The sequence below is a fragment of the Fusarium oxysporum genome, chromosome 3 (genome assembly GCF_000149955.1).
Source record: "Fusarium oxysporum f. sp. lycopersici 4287 chromosome 3, whole genome shotgun sequence".
Lineage (NCBI taxonomy): Eukaryota > Fungi > Ascomycota > Sordariomycetes > Hypocreales > Nectriaceae > Fusarium > Fusarium oxysporum.
In genome coordinates, this window is record NC_030988.1 from 3,749,634 (window position 1) to 3,770,864 (window position 21,231).

At 45.4% G+C, this 21,231-nt stretch overlaps 4 protein-coding genes across 4 annotated transcripts; 2 read left to right on the forward strand and 2 right to left on the reverse strand.

The window, feature by feature from the left end:
- Positions 1-6,126: 6,126 nt before the first annotated feature.
- On the forward strand, positions 6,127-6,948 carry FOXG_06751 (uncharacterized protein; the record flags this gene model as incomplete). The annotated part of the gene is made up of 1 exon (XM_018385410.1): positions 6,127-6,948. One exon carries the CDS (start codon positions 6,127-6,129, stop codon positions 6,946-6,948), a length of 822 nt encoding a protein of 273 aa, XP_018242756.1.
- Positions 6,949-10,837: 3,889 nt separating this feature from the next.
- Positions 10,838-11,501, reverse strand: FOXG_06752 (uncharacterized protein). The gene is made up of 2 exons (XM_018385411.1): positions 11,381-11,501; positions 10,838-11,332 (listed from the first exon to the last, which is right to left on the reverse strand). Exons 1-2 carry the CDS (start codon positions 11,409-11,411, stop codon positions 11,187-11,189), a joined length of 177 nt encoding a protein of 58 aa, XP_018242757.1. The 5' UTR covers positions 11,412-11,501; the 3' UTR covers positions 10,838-11,186.
- Positions 11,502-16,550: 5,049 nt separating this feature from the next.
- On the forward strand, positions 16,551-18,200 carry FOXG_06753 (uncharacterized protein; the record flags this gene model as incomplete). Its single annotated transcript, XM_018385412.1, has 1 exon — positions 16,551-18,200. The coding sequence occupies one exon, from the start codon at positions 16,551-16,553 to the stop codon at positions 18,198-18,200; it is 1,650 nt and encodes a 549-aa protein (XP_018242758.1).
- A 922-nt stretch (positions 18,201-19,122) lies between these two features.
- On the reverse strand, positions 19,123-21,146 carry FOXG_06754 (uncharacterized protein; the record flags this gene model as incomplete). Its single annotated transcript, XM_018385413.1, has 3 exons — positions 19,123-20,328; positions 20,390-20,648; positions 20,707-21,146. 3 exons carry the CDS (start codon positions 21,144-21,146, stop codon positions 19,123-19,125), a joined length of 1,905 nt encoding a protein of 634 aa, XP_018242759.1.
- Positions 21,147-21,231: the final 85 nt, after the last annotated feature.

Consider the following 21,231-nt stretch of genomic DNA (forward strand, 5'->3'; position numbering starts at 1 on the left):
AAGAGCACGATGCCGCTATCTTTCCAAGCGATTTGGATGACCTAGGGCGAAAGGAAAAGGACAAATTAGTAAGGGAAATACAGGTAAAGCTGTCCATACCTGTTTATCTTGCGTCGGGATCAAATATACCTCATTATACTGCAAAGCTGTGCCATCAGGAGCTTTTCCGGTCTCTTTTATATGCTTCATCTCGGTGGTGATGCCGCAGTTAGGGCGTGCCGTGCCTGTGGCACCGTGGCCAAGCTGCCGAAGAAGGCGGAAGAGCTGCGGCGACGAGAAGAGGTTATCCGTGAAGACGTGATGTGTCTGCGTTGACAGCATTTTTAGTAGGTGAACCACGACGCTTTGTGTATTGTTGAGAGGAATCTCGGTCCGTAGCCTTCCCTTCTTGCCGTACGGCGTTGGTGTAGGTAGCTCGACTATAACAGCCTTGTATGGTGATGCCTTCACGTGCCAAAGCCACTGCAGAAAGAAGCCCTGTTGGGCGATAACCCAGACTTTGAACCCCACGGGCGTAGGTTTATTCTTGACGACTGTTGTCTCTTTTGATCTGCCTGTAAAAGGGATCATACACTAATCTACAGTGAGGTTAGTCCCTGGAGGATAGAGCTCGATAGACACCCTTTGTATGTGATTAGACCACTCTTCAGCCGCTTGGAAGGTCTTTGGAAGGTCGCTCTCATCCCTCACATCGAGCTTGGTGTAGTCAAAAGTGCGGAAATACCTCGTGATCAGCTCGAACTTCCGTAACGGCATGAACTTGATGATTGAGTGAAGAGGTCGCTGATCTCCTAGGCTAGGGGACTTCCAATGGTCTTTGATCGATATTTCCTTATGAATTCCTAGGTAAATAAAGACCCCAAGCCATACATAAGCTGTTGCAGTGGAGATGCCTTCCCACTTGAGAATGCGAGACCGTTTGGAAAGGGGGGTATTCCAGTTATCAATAACGGCATTTTCGAGTAAGTAAGCGACCCAGCTATTGGTGTATTTAATCCATGACTGTACAAGGGAAATAGGTACAAAACGCTGGAATAATTCAAGTGGTTCCTTGGGTAGAGGGTTAATCTTGAAATCACGATATTCTAGGTTGAAAGGTTGAAAATCATCACCGCGGCCCTCTTCGGGCGGAAAATCAGGCACGCCGGTGGGGTCATTAGCTGCCCTCAAAGGCGGGGTATTAAAGCTGTGATCATCTATATAATCAGGTATCTTTTGGGAGCTCATCGTTTTAATTAAGACGTGTTAGGGTTAATTTATATGATGATTTTGATGATTTTGGCTGTGTTGAATGAAGAAGCTGTCTGACGAGAACTTCACGTACCCCGCAGGTACTAGCGTTGTTAGTAAGCAAGGTGGGGCGAGTGACCCCGTGGATGCCTTGTGCCGCTCAAAGAGATAATGTTACGACCCCAGCGGTTCCATCACGTGTACTCCACATTTTCCTCCAATCAAGCATATGCCCCACAAAACGGATCAGTGCCAAGACTCCACGATCATGGATGATCCGACACGATCAGTACTGATCCACTACGATCACCACTGATCCCGCGACAACCTCACTGATCACTATTGGCATCCACTAGTATATAGACCACATTCATTAGCACTTTCATAGAACTTAGCTCACCAGCTATCAATAAGACTTCTTTACATCGATAAGCCTAATAAGCATTACTTGATCATTAAGAGACGTGACAACCAACCCGCTCAGTATAACGCCCTACGCAATCTGCAAACATAAACCTAGTACGGACTAGTTTCCCTGTTTGAAACCCACAACCGTCACATATAAGAAGGAGAATAAGCAGAAACTGTTATAAATCTCTTATAAGTATAACGTGGTTGATAAGCGAGTGTCCCAGACAAGCGAGTGACCCAGTCTTATTTCTATCTTAAATCCAGGGTTTAAAAAATTCTTTAAAAGTTTAAACTAAGCTTAAAATAGCTATAATTTTAATAGCTTATATGTAAGTCTTAAAATGAGCTATAGTAATTTTTCTAGATTTTTAAAAAAAATTACCTATAACGTACATGATAAGCGAAACCAACAAAAATCTCAACCTTCTTAAGATAGATTGTAATAAAAACATAACAAATCATCAGATCAATTGAAATTAACTACTATACTCATCTCCAGAGGCGTGAATACCCTCCTGACAGGTTCTTGCATTATGCCCAGTCTTACTGCAAGTCCCGCAACGCCGAACCCTCGGTTACGCCGAACTTCCTTGACCACTACTTCTCGATGATTCAGCTATTACCTGTATATCTACATCCATCTGATCAATTAGATCCTGACCTTCCTGTATAGTCATACTCCCTCTATTCAGTAGGCGGGTTCTTTTTGCCCTGCGCCGCCGGCTAAGTATCTCATTTGCCTGTCGAAGATCTCGGTTCTCAGCTGCAAGTAAGGCAACCTTGTGCATAACTGCCTTAGTTCCTTTCTCAAGAGATCTCAAAGCTTCAAGAATTGACTCTGGGGAGCTACTGTGATATCTTCTGATTCGTCTCTGTAGGTATTCAGACTGGGATCCAGCCTCAAGAGCTGTTCTTGGGGTCCTTGAAGTCCAAGATTGAGCTTGTTGGGCCTCCTCCTCAACAGGCGTTGGAGTCCGTAGCTGCACATCTAGCTTTGAGATTACAACTTCTGGGTCAAAAGGAGCAAGGCCAGCTTCTCTAAAAACCCCCTTGATATTTGCCTCAGTCATAGTCAATTAAAAGGCGGCGTAAAAGGCCGGGAAGAACTCGGTCTTGGAAATGTGGGTTATAGACCTTCTAATCAGATGCTCTATTTCTCGGCCATATGCCTTTTTTAGCAGCCCAAAGCACCCAACATCAAGGGGCTGAAGGAGGTGGGAAGAACAAGGTGGCATACAGAGCGTGATGATATTATTCTCCTCACAATATATCTGGAAATCGGCGGACTGATGACTTTCATGGCCATCGAGGATCAGAAGACGATAGGGACCAGTTGATCGGTTAGTTATACATCGATCAAAGTGCTTTAGCCACTCGAGGCCTGTCTCATTATCTGTCCAGCCATTTAAGGTCGTAGCGATAGCCCAAGAGGCCGGGAGGTTGCTTTCTTGGTACCAATTGGCAAGGTGATATTGGCCTGCAACCACGATAAGTGGATCAATCGCCTGACCTTCTGCATTAATCGCTTGGATTGCTGTAACCTATTCCCGGTTTCCAGGTTGGACTGATTTTGGCTGTCCACGCCTTTCCGAGCTAGTAATAACTATAGCGCTTAATATCACGCCCACCATAAAGCCGGTCTCATCAAAGTTCCAGATATCATCTAATCGGATACTATACTTCGCGATTGTATTCTATACGAGCCTAAACCAATTGCGAATAGCAATTAGTTCTTCGCATTTGGCCCTCTGATAGTCATACCTGCTCTGAAAACGCGTCTTAAGCTCTGGTTGCCGTTTGATAAAATTGATAGCCCAGCGCTTGCCAACTGGTGATGCATCGCGGTCAGCAAGCAGTCGATTCGCCATTTCTTCAACATCGCAAAGCCGGGAAGGAAATCCTCGCGAATCTAGGTCAAGGATATACTGGACTATAACCTGTTCCTCTAGATCACTCAGTTTCCGTGAGTTCGGGATACAATCGCTGCGAGCTTGTCTGCCCTGAGATCGGTGGTGGAGGGTCTGGAAGTAGACGTCATAGATAAATGCAGCTCGTCGCAGGCTTAATTTTAGGTCTGCCTGATAGGCCTGAAGTGCAAGAATAATTTGAGACTCTTTATTAGATCGAGATATATTATTTAATTGAGAATCAATTGATCAGATGGTTAGACGTAAGGTTGAGGGATTTTTGTCTCGCTCGCTTATCACGTACGTTAAAAGTCTTTAAAAAATACTATTTAATAAAGTTATTTATACTATTATAAGAAATATTTTTATTAGATTTTTAGCTATTTTATTTGGGAAGTAAATAACTATAGGGTAGGCTGTTTTTAAGTGCATAGTATACTGGGTCACTCGCTTGTCTGGGTTACTTGCTTATTAACCACGTTAACCTATCTTAGATCTTTTAAAGATATTAGCCAGGCAGGTTTAAGATTAAATAGTAAATACAATCTCTATTTATATATATATAAGGAGTTGAGTAGAGGCTAGATATGACTTAACTTAAGTAATTTAAAGTACTTAAAATAAAGGCTAAGGAGAAAGTAACTATTAATATAACTAATTAACTAGTTAGAGGATGGTTGAAAATCTTTCTATTTATTCTAGTGTTAATAAAAGCCTTACTGGCTTTATTTATAAAAATAAATCCTCTGGTGTTAATAGAGTCTTGGTGGCTAGGAAATAAACGCCTAAATCTAAGTTTGAAAAGTACTAATTCCTTCTTATTATAAATAGCTAGATAAAGCTGCTTTCTATCCTTGCTATAGACCTTGGCGATAAATAATTTTAAGAAAGGCGTATCCTTAATGGTAGTCCTACTTAGTGCATCCTTGGAAGGTCTATAAATGGTGGCATTGGCCAAGTTCCTCTGTCCACCTGTGAGAGTCTCTCAGCTGTGCTTGCGTAGGTATCCGCTGCAACCTTTCATGGATGCTACAAACTCATAATGCGCCTTAGATCAGCGGCTCAATAAAATCTCTCTGGACAAAGCCCTAAGTAATATCAGTAATTAAATCTTTTATTGAAAGCAAGAACTAGCACCTGAGAACTCACCACTTCCGTCATCCTCGCTTACTCTGGTATGTTCATCTCCCCTAAAAGCGAGATATAAGACACAGACAAACTGTCCAAGAGCTATAACAAGCGGCAATAACTGGCCAACAGATCGAAGAGTTGAGATGCTGGATACGTCGTGGATATGATTCCAGGAAATTGTGAGTTCAGTTGATACGATTGATATTGCCAATAGAACGATAGTAGAAGAGCCTTTGACTAATTTGATCCACTTAGATTCCGAGGCTCCTGAATCTGATTCAATGGGGTCTGGCGGTATGAGAGCTAAATAAGGATATTAGATATCTCGGCTCTTGCGAATAAATACATAACACAGTTGTTAGGCATTAACATACCAAAAATCAGATAAAGAATTAGGTAAACAATATAACCGACCTTCATGGCGGTGCGAAACCAGCCGTATAAATCGACCTTGGCGAAAACGAAGACGTAATCTTGGGCGCATCCTGAAGACGGCAGAACATCAAGTCCCGACCAAGAAAACCACAACCAATAGCTAATCGCCGCTACTACGGTGAGTTTACTGCGTACCTGGAATTTGGTGCTGTGCCAATTGCTCAAGAGGATAATAACGCCAGCATAGGCCGAGCCAATGAGAACAGGGAATATACCCAACTCGACGCCGCGGATCTCTCGTGAACTTGAGAGCTTGAGGATGATGATCCACGAGGAGACGAACAGGGAGAGATTGGTGTTGGCGAAGAAGCTGTAATACATAGACTGGGGAATAAATGTAGCTACTAGTGCCATTGTAAGTAATTGGATATAGAGACTTAGACGGATGCCAAGACCGTAGAGGTCTGGATTGCCATTAAAGCCGCAGTTGTCGGCCATGTTATTGCAGAACGATAGAGATATCGCTTATAAGTCTTTCAATGGAGCAAACAGTGGAAACAAGATAAAAGCCTTTTATTATAGAGCGCGGTTCTCGCCTATGCCTTTTTGACAACACCAGTTCATTATCCAAATGCATGTCACACCACCAGGGCTTGACGGTCACAAGGCTGTGAAAATGACCTTTTCGAGCTGAACATTGGTGGCTGAAAATCGGCCTACTATGCCAGCCACTTTACCCATTCCGACCAGCGGATCATAAGATTAGTGACAGTAGCAACAACGAAGTAGCACGCAATAAACCAGTAGTCACATATTAAGTAAGGCAATGTTTCATTAGCATTTGATTTAAATCAATAGTGTCAGCCACAGTTTAATGCTGAACACAGGAGTCGGATGACTTTTCATGAGGTGATTATGAGGCAAATCGTAACACTGGCTGCTGTGTCAGTGCGCTGCCGTCAGAAGAGGTATAAATTAATTGTTTTCTGCCGCCTCAAAGAAAATTAATAAGCATCCAGCGTTACATAAACTATCTCCAAACTACTTAAGCATAAATAACGCAACCCAAACAATGATCAACTCTACCAGCGCCACTGGTGAGAAATCTATTTGCCCATTTGCAGGCAACCCAGACCTGTACGGCATTGGCATCCGGATCGGCTTCTACCTGCAGTGGATCTCCACCCTGCTCGCAACTCTCTTCGCACCATGGGAAGAAGACATCCTGCGCATACTCAACCTCTTGGTCCAACTGGCCATGTTCTTAGGTCTCGTATTCCTCACACAGGACGGCGAGATCCACGCGATTGAGCCAGTCATCACGCTTTGGCTGTCATTCGGAGCGCTTTCTAGCCTATCCGGCAATGGAATCAACCCGCTTGGTAGATTTTCTGGCTTTTTCAGAGTTCTGGTGTACTCTGGCTTCGCAGGTTATGCGTGCCGGCTATGGTTTTCAGGCCTCGACGACATGCTTGAAGCTGAGAAGGGCTGCAGGATTGTGGCATTCTTTGGAGGTGTGACCATTGAAGGGTCGTTTCGAAAGTACAACAAAGTGGCGGCGTTTATCGGTGCTGCCATTTGTGCCACATTCGCAATCGCAAGTGTGTTCAAGATTTCAAACGCTTTCAAAAACGCAACATATCGCAAGAGGTACAACGTGGAAATCGTCTTCCTTCTCTTCTCCTTTACAATTATAATATTGTCGATATCTGTGGTGGAATGGCTGGTGAGGGCAAATGGAATTACCAGTATTTGGGAAATAACAGCTGTTGGCCAGTTACTTCCCTTACTATCAGGTATATTTGGGCTTCTAGAGGTATTATATGGCATATATACTAAGAGGCTATGGGAGGTTTCGCGGTGCTGGGTTCTGTTAAATCACCATCTCACCTGATAATAATATATTATTATAAGTAATAATAGCCCAATCGACCAAGTAGGGATAATATATAATATCTTTATTTTATTACTTTAGCAAAGTAATAACTAATAAATAAAATCCAGGTAAGTTATTCTAATAATAGCTATAAAAGTATTAATAATAAACTCTCTAACGTGTATGATAAGCAAGTGGGCCATCCAAGTAAGTGGGCCACTTCTTGTATACCCTTAAGGTAAAAACTAAAATAAAAACACCACAAGCTATCTAATTAATTAGAACTACTCGCTATACTCTCCTCTAGACGTCTCAATCACTACCTGACAGGTCCTTGCATTATGCCCAGTCTTTCCGCATACACCACAGCGCCGAACGCCCGGTCGCGCCGACCTTTCTTGACCACTACTTCTCGACGATTCGGCCACTACCTGCGCATCTACATCCATCTGATCAACTACTTGCCTTGATTCCCCTGCAGTCATCACCCCTCCTTTCTGTAATCGAGTTCTTTTTGCCCTTCGGCGTCGACTAAGTATCTCATTTGCTTGTTCAAGGTCATTCATCCTAGCCTCTACTAAGGCTAGCTTATGCATGACTGTGCTTGTTCCCTTCTCAAAACACTTCACAGCTTGAATAAGTGACTCTGGAGAGCTGCTATGATGTCTTCTGATTCGTTTCTGTAAGTAAGCAGATTGAGATTGGACCTCAAGAACTGTCTTTGGGGTCTTTGAAACCCATGGGGTTAAGGGTTCAGCAACCTCCTCGGAAGGCGTTGGAGTCCGCAGCTTCATATCAAGCTTTGAGATCACGCTTTCCGGGTTAAAAGGAGCAAGCCCAGCTCCTCTAAAACCCCCTTTGATATTTTTTTCGGTTATAGTGGCTTGGAAGGCGGCGTGGAAGGCGGGAAAGAACTCAGTCTTCGAAATATAGGTTATAGAGCATCTGATCAGATGCTCTATTTCTCGACCATATGCCTTCTTTAGTGGCCCAAAGCACCCGATATCAAGAGGCTGAAGTAGATGAGACGCATGAGCCGGAATACAGAGCGTGATGATATTATTCTCCTGGCAATATTTCTCAAAAGCGACGGAGTGGTGACTTTCGTGGCCATCAAGGATCAGAAGACGATAAGAACCAACTGATCGGTCAGTTGTGCATCGGTTGAAGTGCTTTAGCCACTCAAGACCTAGTTCATTGTTTGTCCAGCCATTTTGGCTCGTTGCAATAACCCAGCCGTTTGGGAGGGTAGGTTCTTCATGCCAGTTGGCAAGGTGATATTGGCCCGCTCCAATGATAAACGGCTCGATCGCCCAGCCTTCCGCATTAATCGCTTGAATGACTGTAATCCATTCACGATTCCCAGGCTGCACTGATTTTGGTCTTCCAAGCCTTTCTGAACCTGTGACGACCATGCCGCTTGAGATAACACCCATCATAAAGCCAGTCTCATCAAAGTTCCAGATATCCTCTGATTGGATACCATACTTCGCGATTGTGTTCTGTACGAGCTTAAACCAGTTTCGAATAATAGTTGGATCTTCGCATTTGGCCCTCTGGTAGTCATATTTACGAAAGAAATGCGTCTTGAGCTCTGGTTGTCGTTTAACGAAGTTATGAGCCCAGCGCTTGCCAACGGGTGGTGCCTTGCGGTCAGCGAGGAGAGAATTGGCCATTTCTTCAATAAAAGAATGTCGCGGAGGAAACCCTCGCGAATCTAGGTCGAGAATAAAGTGAACTACTATTTCTTCTTCTAGATTAGATAGTCTGCGTGATTTCTGGGTAGTATCGCGTCGTGATTGAATGCCATTCTGGCGGCGACGTAAGGTATTGCGAGGAACTTCATATGTATCTGCAGCGCGTCGGACACTTAGTTTGGGGTTATTTTGAAGGGCCTGAAGTGCAAGAAGCATTCTAGCCTCAGTAGAAGAGTTCGGCATGCTTGGTGGTTGAGAATTATCTGATTAGATAGAAATGTTGCAAGGTGAGGGATTTTTGGCCCACTTACTTGGATGGCCCACTTGCTTATCATGTACGTTAGCTAGATTCAAGACTTAGTAAAGTTAATTAATAAGATAACCTTTAGGCTAACGTATATGATAAGCGAGTGAGCCACCTTTCATCACCTACATAATAAGATTACTCCTAAAAACATCACAATCTATCAGATTAATTAAAGTTAATCGCTATATTCTTCCATATTGACCTCGATTTCCTCCTGACAGGTCCTTGCATTATGCCCGGCCTTGCCGCATACACCACAACGCCGACCACCCGGTCGCTCTGACCTTCCTCGACCACCACTTCTTGAGGATTCAGCTGTTACCTGCGCATCAATATCTATCTGATCAATTGCTTGTGATGCTTCCCCTATAGTTAAAGGCCCTTCTTTCTGTAATCTAGTTCTTTTTGCCCTGCGGCGCCGGCTTAGTATCTCATTTGCATCTCGAAGATTTCGGACCTCATTCCTCAATAAGACAACCTCATGCATAACTGCCTTTGTTGCTTTAGTATTTGACTTTAAAGCTTCTATTATTGACTCTGGGGAGCTGCCTTTATGTCTTCTGATTCGTTTTTCGAGGTATTCAGACTGAGATTGAGCCTCAATTGCTGTCTTTGGGGTCTTTGGAAACCCATGGGGTTAATGGTTGGCTGACCTCCCCAGGAGGCGTTTGGGGTTCGTAGCTGCACATCAAGCTTTGAAGATCACGGCTTCTGGGGTCAAGAGGAGCAAAGTTCAGCTCCTCTAAAACCCCCCTGGATATTGCTTTCTGTGAAAGTAGCTTTAAAGGCGGCATAAAAGGCCGGAAAGAACTCGGTCTTGGAAATATGGGTTATGGAGCATCTAATCAGATGCTCTATTTCTCGACCATAAGCCTGTTTCAGCACTGCAAAGCACCCAACATCAAGAGGCTGAAGTAGGTGAGATGCATGAGGCGGCATACAAAGCGTGATAATCTTATTATCCTGGCAGTATCTCTCAAAGTCAGCAGAGTGGTGGCTTTCGTGGCCATCGAGGATCAGAAGACGATAGACACCAACTGATCGGTTACTTGTAGACCGATCAAAGTGCTTTAGCCACTCGAGATCCAGCTAGTTGTTTGTCCACCCATTTTGGCTTGTTGCAATAACCCAATCGCCCGGGAGGTTGCTTTCTTGGTACCAGTTGGCAAGGTGATATTGGCCCGCACCAATGATGAACGGCGCGATCGATTGATCTTCTGCATTAATCGCCTGGATTACTGTAATCCATTCACGATTTCCAGCCTGCACTTATTTTGGTCTTCCTTGCCTTTCCGAGCCTGTAACTGCCATTCCGGCCATTATAAGGCCCATCATAAAGCCAGTCTCATCAAAGTTCCACATATCATCTGATCGGATACCATGCTTCGCGATTGTGTTCTGTACAAGCCTGAACCAGCCACGAATAATAGTCTGATCTTCGCATTTAGCTCTCTGATAGTCATATCTCCGAAATAAACGTACCTTTAGCTCTGGTTATCGATTTACGAAGGTATGAGCCCAACGCTTGCCAACAGGTGACACGTCGCGGTCTGCAAGCAGAGAATTGGCCATTTCTCCCACAAATCGCAGTCGCGCAGAAAATCCTCGCGAATCTAGGTCGAGAATGAATTGGACTATTATCTGCTCCTCTAGATCAGATAGTCTCCGTGACTTTGGGATACAATCGCGCCGTGATTGAATGCCATTATGGCGGCGGCGTAAGGTCTCAAAAGAAACCTGATATATAGTTGAGGCACGTCGGAGACTTAGTTTTGGGTTATTTTAAAGGGCCTAAAGGGCAAGAAGGATTCTAGCTTTATTTAAAGATTGTGGCATGTTTAGTGGTTGAGAAGTATTTGATCAGATAGTAATAGTGTAGGATGAGAGATTTTTGGCTCACATACTTATCTCACATGCTTATCAAACACGTTAGTTTTATTGGGATTTGAGACAAAGGTTAAGATTTTTGGCTAACTCGCTTTTCTGGTTAACTCGCTTGTCAACCACCTTAGATTTTATATTTATTGGGACAGGTGCTGATAAACCGGAGCCAGAACTTAACGCCCTGCTATAAAGTGTTGCCTTGCCTGAACGTGTAACCAAGTACTAATGAGAAATTCAAACCCAGCTCCTATCAAAAATCAAGTCTCCCCTCTACAAATTGTAGTAAAATAAATTATTTGCTGTGCACTTGATTTATGGCTGTAGGACTAGCCGCGGATTTCTTATGTGACACCTTGATAAGTGCGGTTCTAAGCTTCATGGAGTTTTTCAGCCTTGGGAGGGTACTTTCCCCCTTCTTTTTCAATCTTCGGCTGACAAGTACACCAGTCATGCTCAGGAATCTCAGACATGACCTCTGGAACGTGGTTACCGCAGCCCCACCAAGTGGCTTTTTCTATAGCCAAGGTCAGTCCCGACCAATGATTTGAATAAGCGGGCTTACTGCAAGTGTTGCAAGTGGCTTTCTTGCACATTCTGACGGGAATTCTCGTTTATAAACCGGTGCTTAAAGGAAGGGGAATTTAATTTTAGCTATGCAGTAGGCACAGATGCAGACAATAAATATCACTCAGATTAGGGGCGAAGTGGATCATATATGTGAGATTTGCACCTTGAATGCTGCCAGGGATGGCATATCCATGACGTAAGAGAAACCCAGATCGTACGAGATCGGGAGACTCTAAACTTGGGGAGTATGATCCTCACAAGGCTCTTAAAAAAGGTCGCCGATTCTAATCCCCGCTCGATCCTTTAAAATTTATATTTTATTTCCCGCGCCTTCTAACAAGGTTTTTAGTACCACTAGACCTTGAATGTGAATTCATGCTATGGGGCATAGATTTGTAAGTTGCTTAGCAGAATAACCCACGTTGACATTGTTGTATCCCTTTGACTGGCGTAAGGCAACACCTAGGTCACGAGCAGGGATTCCAACCAATCATAGAGCCACAAGCTCAAGGTATGTAAAGCCCCGCCTAATTTCCGCGATACTTTGCGCCGGATCGTTCATTCCACCTCCACTATCTCCGACTAGAGAATATCATTCATAAAGCATCAATCATGGCTCAACAGCCCCTTCCCACGTCTTGGCAGCCCACTGACATCTATGGAGGAGGTACGCGCAGCTCTAGCTCCCCATGTCGCGTATGCCCGCCAAAGATCTCCACATTACAGAACCATTCATGTTGCGATGTAGGCGTAAACTCATCCCCAGTCCGAAATCTCTGTCTCGACTGACTACTAAGGTCATACTTTGCAACAGGGTCATTAACAAGACGCTGCTTCCACTCCGCTTGAGACTTCTCTGGCTTCCACCGTGGGTTTCTCGTTGCTGCAGGATGAAGCTGTTGATCAGGGCTATTTCTAGCAGGAAGTCTCAAGCTAGGGCCCTCCAGCCGCCCCGACAAACACGGCTATCAGGGCCCCAGTAGGCTCGCATTTGATCGCCTCGATCTACGGCATTCATTTCGTCGTTGTAAGTGGCAGCGACAGACGGAATTGAAATCACTTTGACTGGCTCCTCACCGGAAAACTCTTGCATTGGCCGTGCTGCAGGTTGGTCTGCTGTTGGTCGTTTCCTTATGCGGTCAATCCGTTCATTGCCTGTAAATACGGTGGATAAAAACAACACAAGGGCATTATCTTTCCAAGCGATCTGGTTGACCTATCAAAAGTTGAATCAGTAAGGCTTATCTGTAAAAATTTGTCTCCTTGACTAACTAGGTTATCAGATGTTGGGATTGCTTTAAGGCAGTTAAAAGGAATACTACCAGCAGCAGTATTATCATCAGCTTTGAGCTTGACGAGCAGCCAGTAAAGACCACAGTTCCGGCGGGGTTAGCCGTGGCTCCGTGCCCAAGCTGACGTAGCCGACGGAATAGGTTGGAAGAAGAGAATAGGTTGTCGAGAAACACGCGGTATCTGGCTTCCGGCAGCAGAATCACTAGGGCGACAACCACAGCTTGGGTCGGGTTTAGGTAAACAGTATTCTGTGGCTCTCGAAACCGCCGTTGCTGCCATTGGCGACGTAGTTGTGAAGGCAGCCGCCGGTAGGTGTGTCTGATACCTGCAGGCCCGAACTTCTGGCCCGGCCTGTGCCAGAGCCACCGTATGAAATAACCGCGTTGAGCCACAGCCCAGACTTTGAAGCCCGTGGGAATGGGTTTAGATGGGACAGTTGTCATCTCTAAAGATCTTCCTAGTAAGCGGACCATAAACTCATCTATAGCAATAGCTGTGCCTGGTTTGAAGAAAGTAGTGGATATATGTTGTATGTGATTAGACCAGTCATCCACCCGGCTCAACGTCCGGCTATATAAGCTATCCCCAGTAGCTATGAATACTGCTATCCCCAGTAGCTACGAATATTGTTGCGTGGCCAAAGAGACATAGAACTCGTGATAATAGCTGAAATCGGCGAAGAGACATCCACTTTACATTTGGATGACTTGGCTGTTGCTTCCCTAACTGTGACGTTCTCCAATAGTCTTCTATTCGGGGTTCCTTGTGTATTCGCATATAGATCAGGATCGCAATCCATACGAAGATTTCTACAACAGAGGTTGGCTTCCAATCAAGAAGCCGCGACTGTGGCTGTTGCCCATCACTGCAGCTATTTGTAAGCATCTCAAGCCGATCACTAGCCCAGCTATTCGTATAGCAAACCCAGCTTTCTACTAGCCAAACAGGGAGAAATTGCTGGAATAGCAGCATTGGCTCTGGGGTAAATCCTCTATCCGAAATGACCGATCTGGGAGATGAACGGGGTCGAAGTTGTAGCCACGGCCAGAAACTGGATTATTGACTGGTCGGCATGTGTTATCAGTCGGCTGCTCACGGCAGCTATGATCGACTCGAATGAAGCTATTGTCATCATCCACGTTGGCTGCTTGGCTAGAGAGTTGTTCGATACCCATGACAGCTCATTGAATGGGTTGTATGACGATTTCAGCGGGGTCGGTTTCGCGGACGCTTCAAGTCACTACCATGTGTCCCTTGGTTGCGCGGGGGCCGTGTGGGGCTCAGTATGGAGGTGCTGCCTTACGCTAGTCAAAGGGATACTCATGTTGAGTCTGCCGATCGTCTAGGCAGCACGATGCTGCCTGCGATTTAGAGTTCATGGCAAGTGTAAAGTTATTCACGATGGTCGTGATCCTTGCCTTTCACATCTTTGTCCTTTCCTTATGGATAGATGCCGTTACATAAATCTGGCTAGCTAAAGTATACCGATGGGCTTTTCCCTGCCTTGTTGTCGTAGGAGGAAAGTGACAGTGGCGCGAACTTGACTATGAGAAGGAGCATAGCCCAAGGCTTCTTGTCGAAGTATCCAGACAACCAATCCGGGCTCCTAAGACTTGAATAGTATAGTAGCTGGGCAGAATAGGTGACCTCAGACTTGGGTGGCTCTACTCTTAATCGGTCTGAGAAGGTCGGCTGAGGGGAGCCATGCTTTGTCCGGCTTGGTTCTGGGAGAGGCCGTTATCGGTGACATCCAATATGGCTTCAATAACTTCATCTTCTGGGTAACACGCTTGATTCATTCTCAAGGCAATTATAGAACATTCCTGTAGATAGAACACCCGAAAGCCATGGGGAAGGGGGGGGACTCTGCGAAGACGGGGCATTGGTAGGGATTTTACATTGGTGCCACACTACCATACCGCTCATACGACGCAAAAAAAGAGTAGTATAATACGAAATAACATGAAACCTCCTTTGAGATACAGCTTGTTTCATGTAAATAACTTCAGTCCTTGACCAAGCACCTTTCAAGTGAATTTGGGCATTTTATATGAGGAAACCTTTTTTGCCTATTGGTTGAGGGGTACTGCATGGTAGTTATATAGGATCATGTCAAATAATGATAGCAGCCGCATAACCCTTATAGTCTTTTCAGATCCATGTATTAATTCAAGATTGATCTACGGGTGGCTGCTTACGGTTCAGGAACAGCAATAATGTAACCAGCGTCTTTCCTGCACCTGATACAAACAATGCATTTGATGAGCCGATGCCCGTTCGCATGAAGGCTCCGGCAAAGCTCCCCACCACCAACGCAATTAAAAATCCAGCACGTCGATTTCTTGAACGGTTTTGTAACTTTAAAAGCCCTGGATCGATAACAAGATCAACCCATGCTGCTGTCGCCATAGCCGTTGTGATTTCCTGGATTCGAAAGGGTCGCATAGACGCTACTTGGGCACCTGATGCAAAGGCGAGTAAAGCAAGTGAACCCATTGCTGAGGGGCCTGTACCATAAGGGGAGTATGCGGGGTGAATAATGGCGGCCGCAAACGTGAGAATTGTCTGCGCACAGTGACTAAATATCAGCCACATACGAGCTCGTGGTCCAACAGTATTGGCTAACTGTCCTGTTGTAATAGCTCCGGCTAGGAACATACCCAAGCTTAAGCCTACGTCTGACAAGTTGAAAATCGAGTCATCATGCCCTGCGAGACCCACAGCTAATACAACGGAATTACCGGTCTGGTTGGATGCAAAACATTTGAAATCTGGGTAGCTGACTGCATCTTGGACACCAGTGCTGAATGTAAGAAGGAGAAGTTGAATCTCGAGGAGGATGTCAACCTCTAGGTTGGCGGACAGGTAACGTCGGACATTATTGATTGATAATTTAAAAGACATGGGTAGATAGCAACCTTATGCGGTTTGCGTTGTCTGATAGGCGTCAGTTTGGTGTGGGGATAAGTTTTAAATAGTCAGCAGGGGTAATTCCACGCCTTGGACCTTTATCAGAACCGTGGCATCATACTAATTTTTTTTTTTGCTTTTGCAGGGATGTAAAAAACCATGTCGAGGGGGCTGTTCTGTTAACCAGCTTACACACCTTCACCCCCTAGCGTGAGTCCACATTCCAGCTCTAGTGGTATTAAAAACCTTAACAGAGCGCTAAAACTAACTTTTAGGATGAAGCGGGGACTAGAATCGGCGACTACATGCTTGCGCTTTTAGCATTTTTTTCCTCCACATCGTTAGCCGTTTTCGTGGAGGGTGGTGGGGAGACATAGCCGGTGTTAGGGCAAGGCGGGCATGCAAAATTAAACTATTTAGCCTCTTTGAGCAAGATAAGTCGCTTCTCTGGTCTTTTCAATTTTCAAACCAATTTCGAGCTTCAATCGGGTGACGCAAAGTTAGTGTTAGTTCTACTATTATACGGAAGTTAGCCGAAATTGGTTACTGGGATTTCAGAGTGGTGTCGAGCTCCGCTCCAGTAGCCTTGAAACAAGCATTTGACGGATGAATTACGGCGACCTCACCTCATGACGTGCAGGGTGGGACAACTTGCGTGTGCGACGAGGTCGGCGACTCGGACCCAGTGGCCACCGCAGACTACCTCCTCATATAATCATCTCCTACTTATTAACGATTAGCGGCGCAGCTTATAAACATATCACCCCATTTGCCGAACTCTGCGTCACGAAATTTTAGTGGCTGGGTGGAGTTATATGATATGATCGAAAGAATCATGTGTGTCCTAGATGATTGATTTACCAGGCTCTTATGTCCGCAAGATTCGCGTAGATATATCATTTTTCAGAGAGCCAAATTTTATGCATGTCCACACCCGTCATTCAACAAGATAACGTTTGAGCATGGCTAAGAGAATCGTGATTGTTGGTGGCGTCGCGGGTGGCATGTCCGCGGCCACCCGCGTTCGACGTCTCGATGAGTCGGCTGCCATCACTGTGTTCGAACAGGGAGACTACACCGGCTTCGCCAACTGCGGTATACCCTATGCTCTAGGGAACATCATCAAGCATGATAAAACCCTGATCCTACGTACACCCAGCGACTTCAAGGAGCGCTTTAATATCGATGTCCATCTTCGAACCGAGGTCATCGGCATTGATCGTGAAAACCACCTGGTCAATGTGCGAACTGTGGGAACGGACGACATCCGCCAGGTGGGCTACGACAAACTCATTCTGGCCGAAGGTGCCGAAGCGTTTCGGCCTCCGGCTGCTGGGACAGAGTTGGACAATGTCGTCACGATGCAGACGATCTCCGATCTTCAGAAAGCCCGTGGCTTAATGTCGGACCGCGATGTAAAACACGTTTGCATAATTGGAGCCGGCTTCATTGGAATGGAAGTAGCCGAGAACTTGCGTAACCTCGGGTTCGAGATTTCGATGGTCGAGTACGGGTCGCATGTCTTTCCACCAATTGACGCCGACATGGCTGAGATTCTTCACACGAAACTCAGAAGCAAAGGAATCCAGTTGTTCCTAAACGATACTTTTAAGAAAATTGAGAAATCAAGCGTCCTCTTGACTAGTGGATCTGAGGTACTCGCAGACGTGGTAATTTTGGCAGCGGGAGTGAGGGCCAGAACGAGTCTGGCAAAGCAGGCTGGTTTGAAGTTAGGTGCGACAGGAGTTAGTGTTAACTCCCATATGCAAACCTCGGACCCGGACATCTATGCAGTTGGAGATATGGTTGAGACACAACACACCGTCATGGGACAGCCTGCTATACTCGCCTTGGCTGGTCCGGCAAACCGACAAGGGCGGCTCGCGGCCGATCATATATGCGGCAAAGAAGTACAATATCGTGGCAATGTCGGCACCGTTATCTGCCAAGTCTTTGACCTGAGCCTCGGCTTCGTGGGCCTTTCTATCGAAGCGCTTCGTCGATTGGGCCACGATCCTCTTTGGGTCACAGTGCATCCCCTTGACCATGCAGGCTATTATCCAGGCTCACAAACCATGACGATCAAACTCGCTTTTCAGAAAGAGACGGGCCGTATCTGGGGAGCACAGATTGTAGGCAAGGCTGGTGTCGACAAACGTATTGACGTGCTCGCTACAGCTATGCAATTTGGCAGCACGGTTTTTGATCTGGAGCATCTCGAGCTAGCCTATGCACCACCATACGGCTCGGCGAAAGATCCTGTCAATATGGCCGGCTTTGTGGCTTCAAATGTTCTACGTGGAGACTGCGATATCATTCACGCCGAACAGCTCAACCAGGCGAAGCTTGGCAAGTTGCAGATTGTGGATGTCCGCTCGCCTGAGGAATTCGCTAACGGTCATCTTTCTAAAGCGATCAATCTACCAGTCGACAGCTTGAGGCATCATTTTGGCGTTCTTGATAAGTCACTACCAACTGTCGTATACTGTCAAGTGGGCTATCGCGGCTATTTAGCTTACCGCATCCTTAAGCAAGGGGGGTTTGATGTTGCTAACCTCGATGGTGGTTTCAAGATGGTAGCCGAGGGAGGATATAGATTGATCGACAGTTAATTCTTTTTTTTTCTTCTTTTTTTTCTTCTTTTTTTTTAATTTAGTTTTCCGTTTTTCCTTTCTAACATTAGTAAAATGATGAATCCTTATATGTAATTAACAGTTGAAACACATAATAACCTTTCACATGTCAAACCTTGGAATCAGTCTAGGTTATGTAGATACTGAATGGTTTAACTACCGAAGAATGCGCCGTAATAAAGGTTCTTTATATGAGCTTTTCGTCAAGAAGCGAGAATTACTACTGATATTTATTGACCTCTAGAAACAGAATTTATAGCTATTAGGGTTTGGCTGCACTGTGTAAAGGGAATCTGGCTCCTTCGCCCTATCGGTAGCATACAGATGACAGGAATAAGAAAAGGAATCAGAAGAAAGTATCGAGAATCAGTATCGTCGACTGAAGACTGAAATGTCGATTCAGCTTCATGGCATAGCATATACGGCCTCACAGAGGCGGAGCTGTAAAGATTGAACGCGGAAATATTATCTAATAACTCAATTAGGGTCCTGGGGGCTTCAACTTCATTCTGCCATTATTTGGCCGTGATGTAACTCATCTCCTTGTTAGTTGGCCGGAATGAGATAGAAGTTCTTCCTTTGCGATCCTTTCTGTGGTCGTGCCCTTTGGGTATTTTTGGTCCTGAATGAGCTTGACAATAGAATTACTCACAGAGATCACGATTATTCGTTTTTTAATCATGAATTGAAAAGATAGCTCTCTGTGCAGGGGCCAAAGTTATAAAATAGATATACACTATGGGACATCCCCTCCAAGGCCGAGGCAACTGAGCTGCAAGGAAATAACACAAAGCCACCTTCGTCCGACTATTTGACTCTCTGGGGGTTAAGAATAGGAATTGGACAACTTTTTGATACGAGGTGTATTTGTTCTATATAAACTATCACTGTATGCGAACACTTATTTCCGCCAAATCAGGACTAGATAAGCCAAGAGCCTATATCCTGCGATAATACCAATGAGAATTCCAACCCAGGTCCCCTCCAGCCCCATAGAAATACTAAAATTATCCAAAACCGCCGTGCCACGGATTTTCCCCGCCGAATTCAAGTCACTATAATACATACACTGATAGCCTTGGGGCGTCTTTGCGCAGGCGTACTCTCGGGATTCGAACTCATTAACCATCATACCCTGAAATACATATGCCTGGAAGTCAATATAATGGAATACATACTTCCAAAACGGATTGAGGATACTCATTGGTACAAGGAATCCATCAACGCACATCCAAAGCCCATTTGCGAAGGCTGTGATCGCCAATGCCACAACGAAAACTGGAAAAAGACATGAAACCAACACAACGAGTGACTCCGCTGCCAGGAGATCAAGGAATAACCACATAACCCACATAAAGAACGCGCTGGCATTTGGGCGAAAGTTAGATAGCCAATATTCCACTATCGAGAAGACGAGAGTAATAAGGAAGAGGAATGGAAGTCCAATGATGAAATTTGATACCATAAACGAAGGTGGACCAACGAGGCCATTTGCACGCTCCTGGTAAAAAGTGTGCAAATCCTCTAGGAAGGCGGGAACATAAGCAATCGCCATAAACGACATGAAGGCGCCGCCGAAGAAAATGGCATTTATGAATGCCTGGATGTATTTTTGGTCCGTCTTCAGTCTCAGGAACACGGTCCCCATGAGGATTGCCAGGCCCAGATACATGACAATGCGGATACCATATACGACAACGTCGCGGTGCGATTTGATCCAAGAGCGGTGAAGCAAGATCAGAGGAATTAACCAAGGGCTTGGTTTTAGAATTTTATGTCTTGACAAATCGACAGAGGAAGCATATCTCGCGCTCACGATAGCAGCATCAAGATCCGCGCGCTGGGTTGACACTGCCCATTTTTGAGTAATATCTTCTGTGCGGCGGCGAACTTCGCCGTTCTTATCCAAGTCGGTATTAATTAGGTCAAGATAGAACTCGGCAGCATTAGTCTCACGGGGCATATAGTAACCAGCCCTGGCGAAGTAGATAGGTGCTTCGCAGACTAGACCAAAGTAGCAGGTTTTCCCTCCCGAGAGGAGGCAGAGCTTGTCGAATTGATGAAATGTCGCCGAAGAGGGTTGATGAATGGAAGCTATTATAAGGAGCTGGCACACATTAGCCCGCATTTAACCAAAATGTCGACTTTCCAAGAAGGAGAATACCCACCTTATTCCGCCTGCCAATCTCTTTAATATAAGTGATGACTTCGAGACTGAGAGCTGAGTCTAGTCCACTGGTTGGCTCATCAAGGAACAGAATTTTAGGATTGGCAACGAGCCGGCTAGCGACACCAAGCCGTTTCTTCTGGCCTCCACTCAGACCCTTCTTAATAGGTGTGCCGACAATAGTGTGGGCCTGTGACTGCAGGCCAAAGCTGGAGATAAGGTCATCCACACGGCGGAAAGCTTCCTTCCTAGTTACGTTGCTATCACTAGGTTAAAAAAAAAAAAAAAAACAATCGCTTCGAGGGCGGCAAGTCGTACCTAGGAAGCGCAAGCCTGGCCGCAAAGATCATCGTTTCTCGTACCGTCAGACTGCCTATCAGTGCATCCTCCTGCTCTACGTATGTAGAGAGATTACGGGTCATCTCGAGTTCCATCTTCTGTCCATTGCCAAGTATATCGCCTGTTGTAGTCGCTCCAGCAGCAGCGACTCGACGAGCAAGAGCGTTAAGCAACGTGGTCTTACCGGATCCACTCGGGCCCATGATAGCAAGCATTTCAGATGCGTTGATAATTCCTGACGCTTTGGATAAGATGGAAAGTGGCTGTTTGGTTTTCCGGTCTTTGACGAGGACTTCAAGGTTGCTCCAGGCGAAACTTTCGACAACATCGTTGGCTAGGTGACGAGTTGGGATCACACACATCTCAAGATCCTCGACTGCATGCTCGTTTGATCCATGTTGTCTAGATTGAGTACTCATTGTCACCGATTTGCATGACCCAAGCCGTCGGCGGAGATATAAGCAAAGGGACAATATCTTTTATGAATGGTTATTGATTAAATAG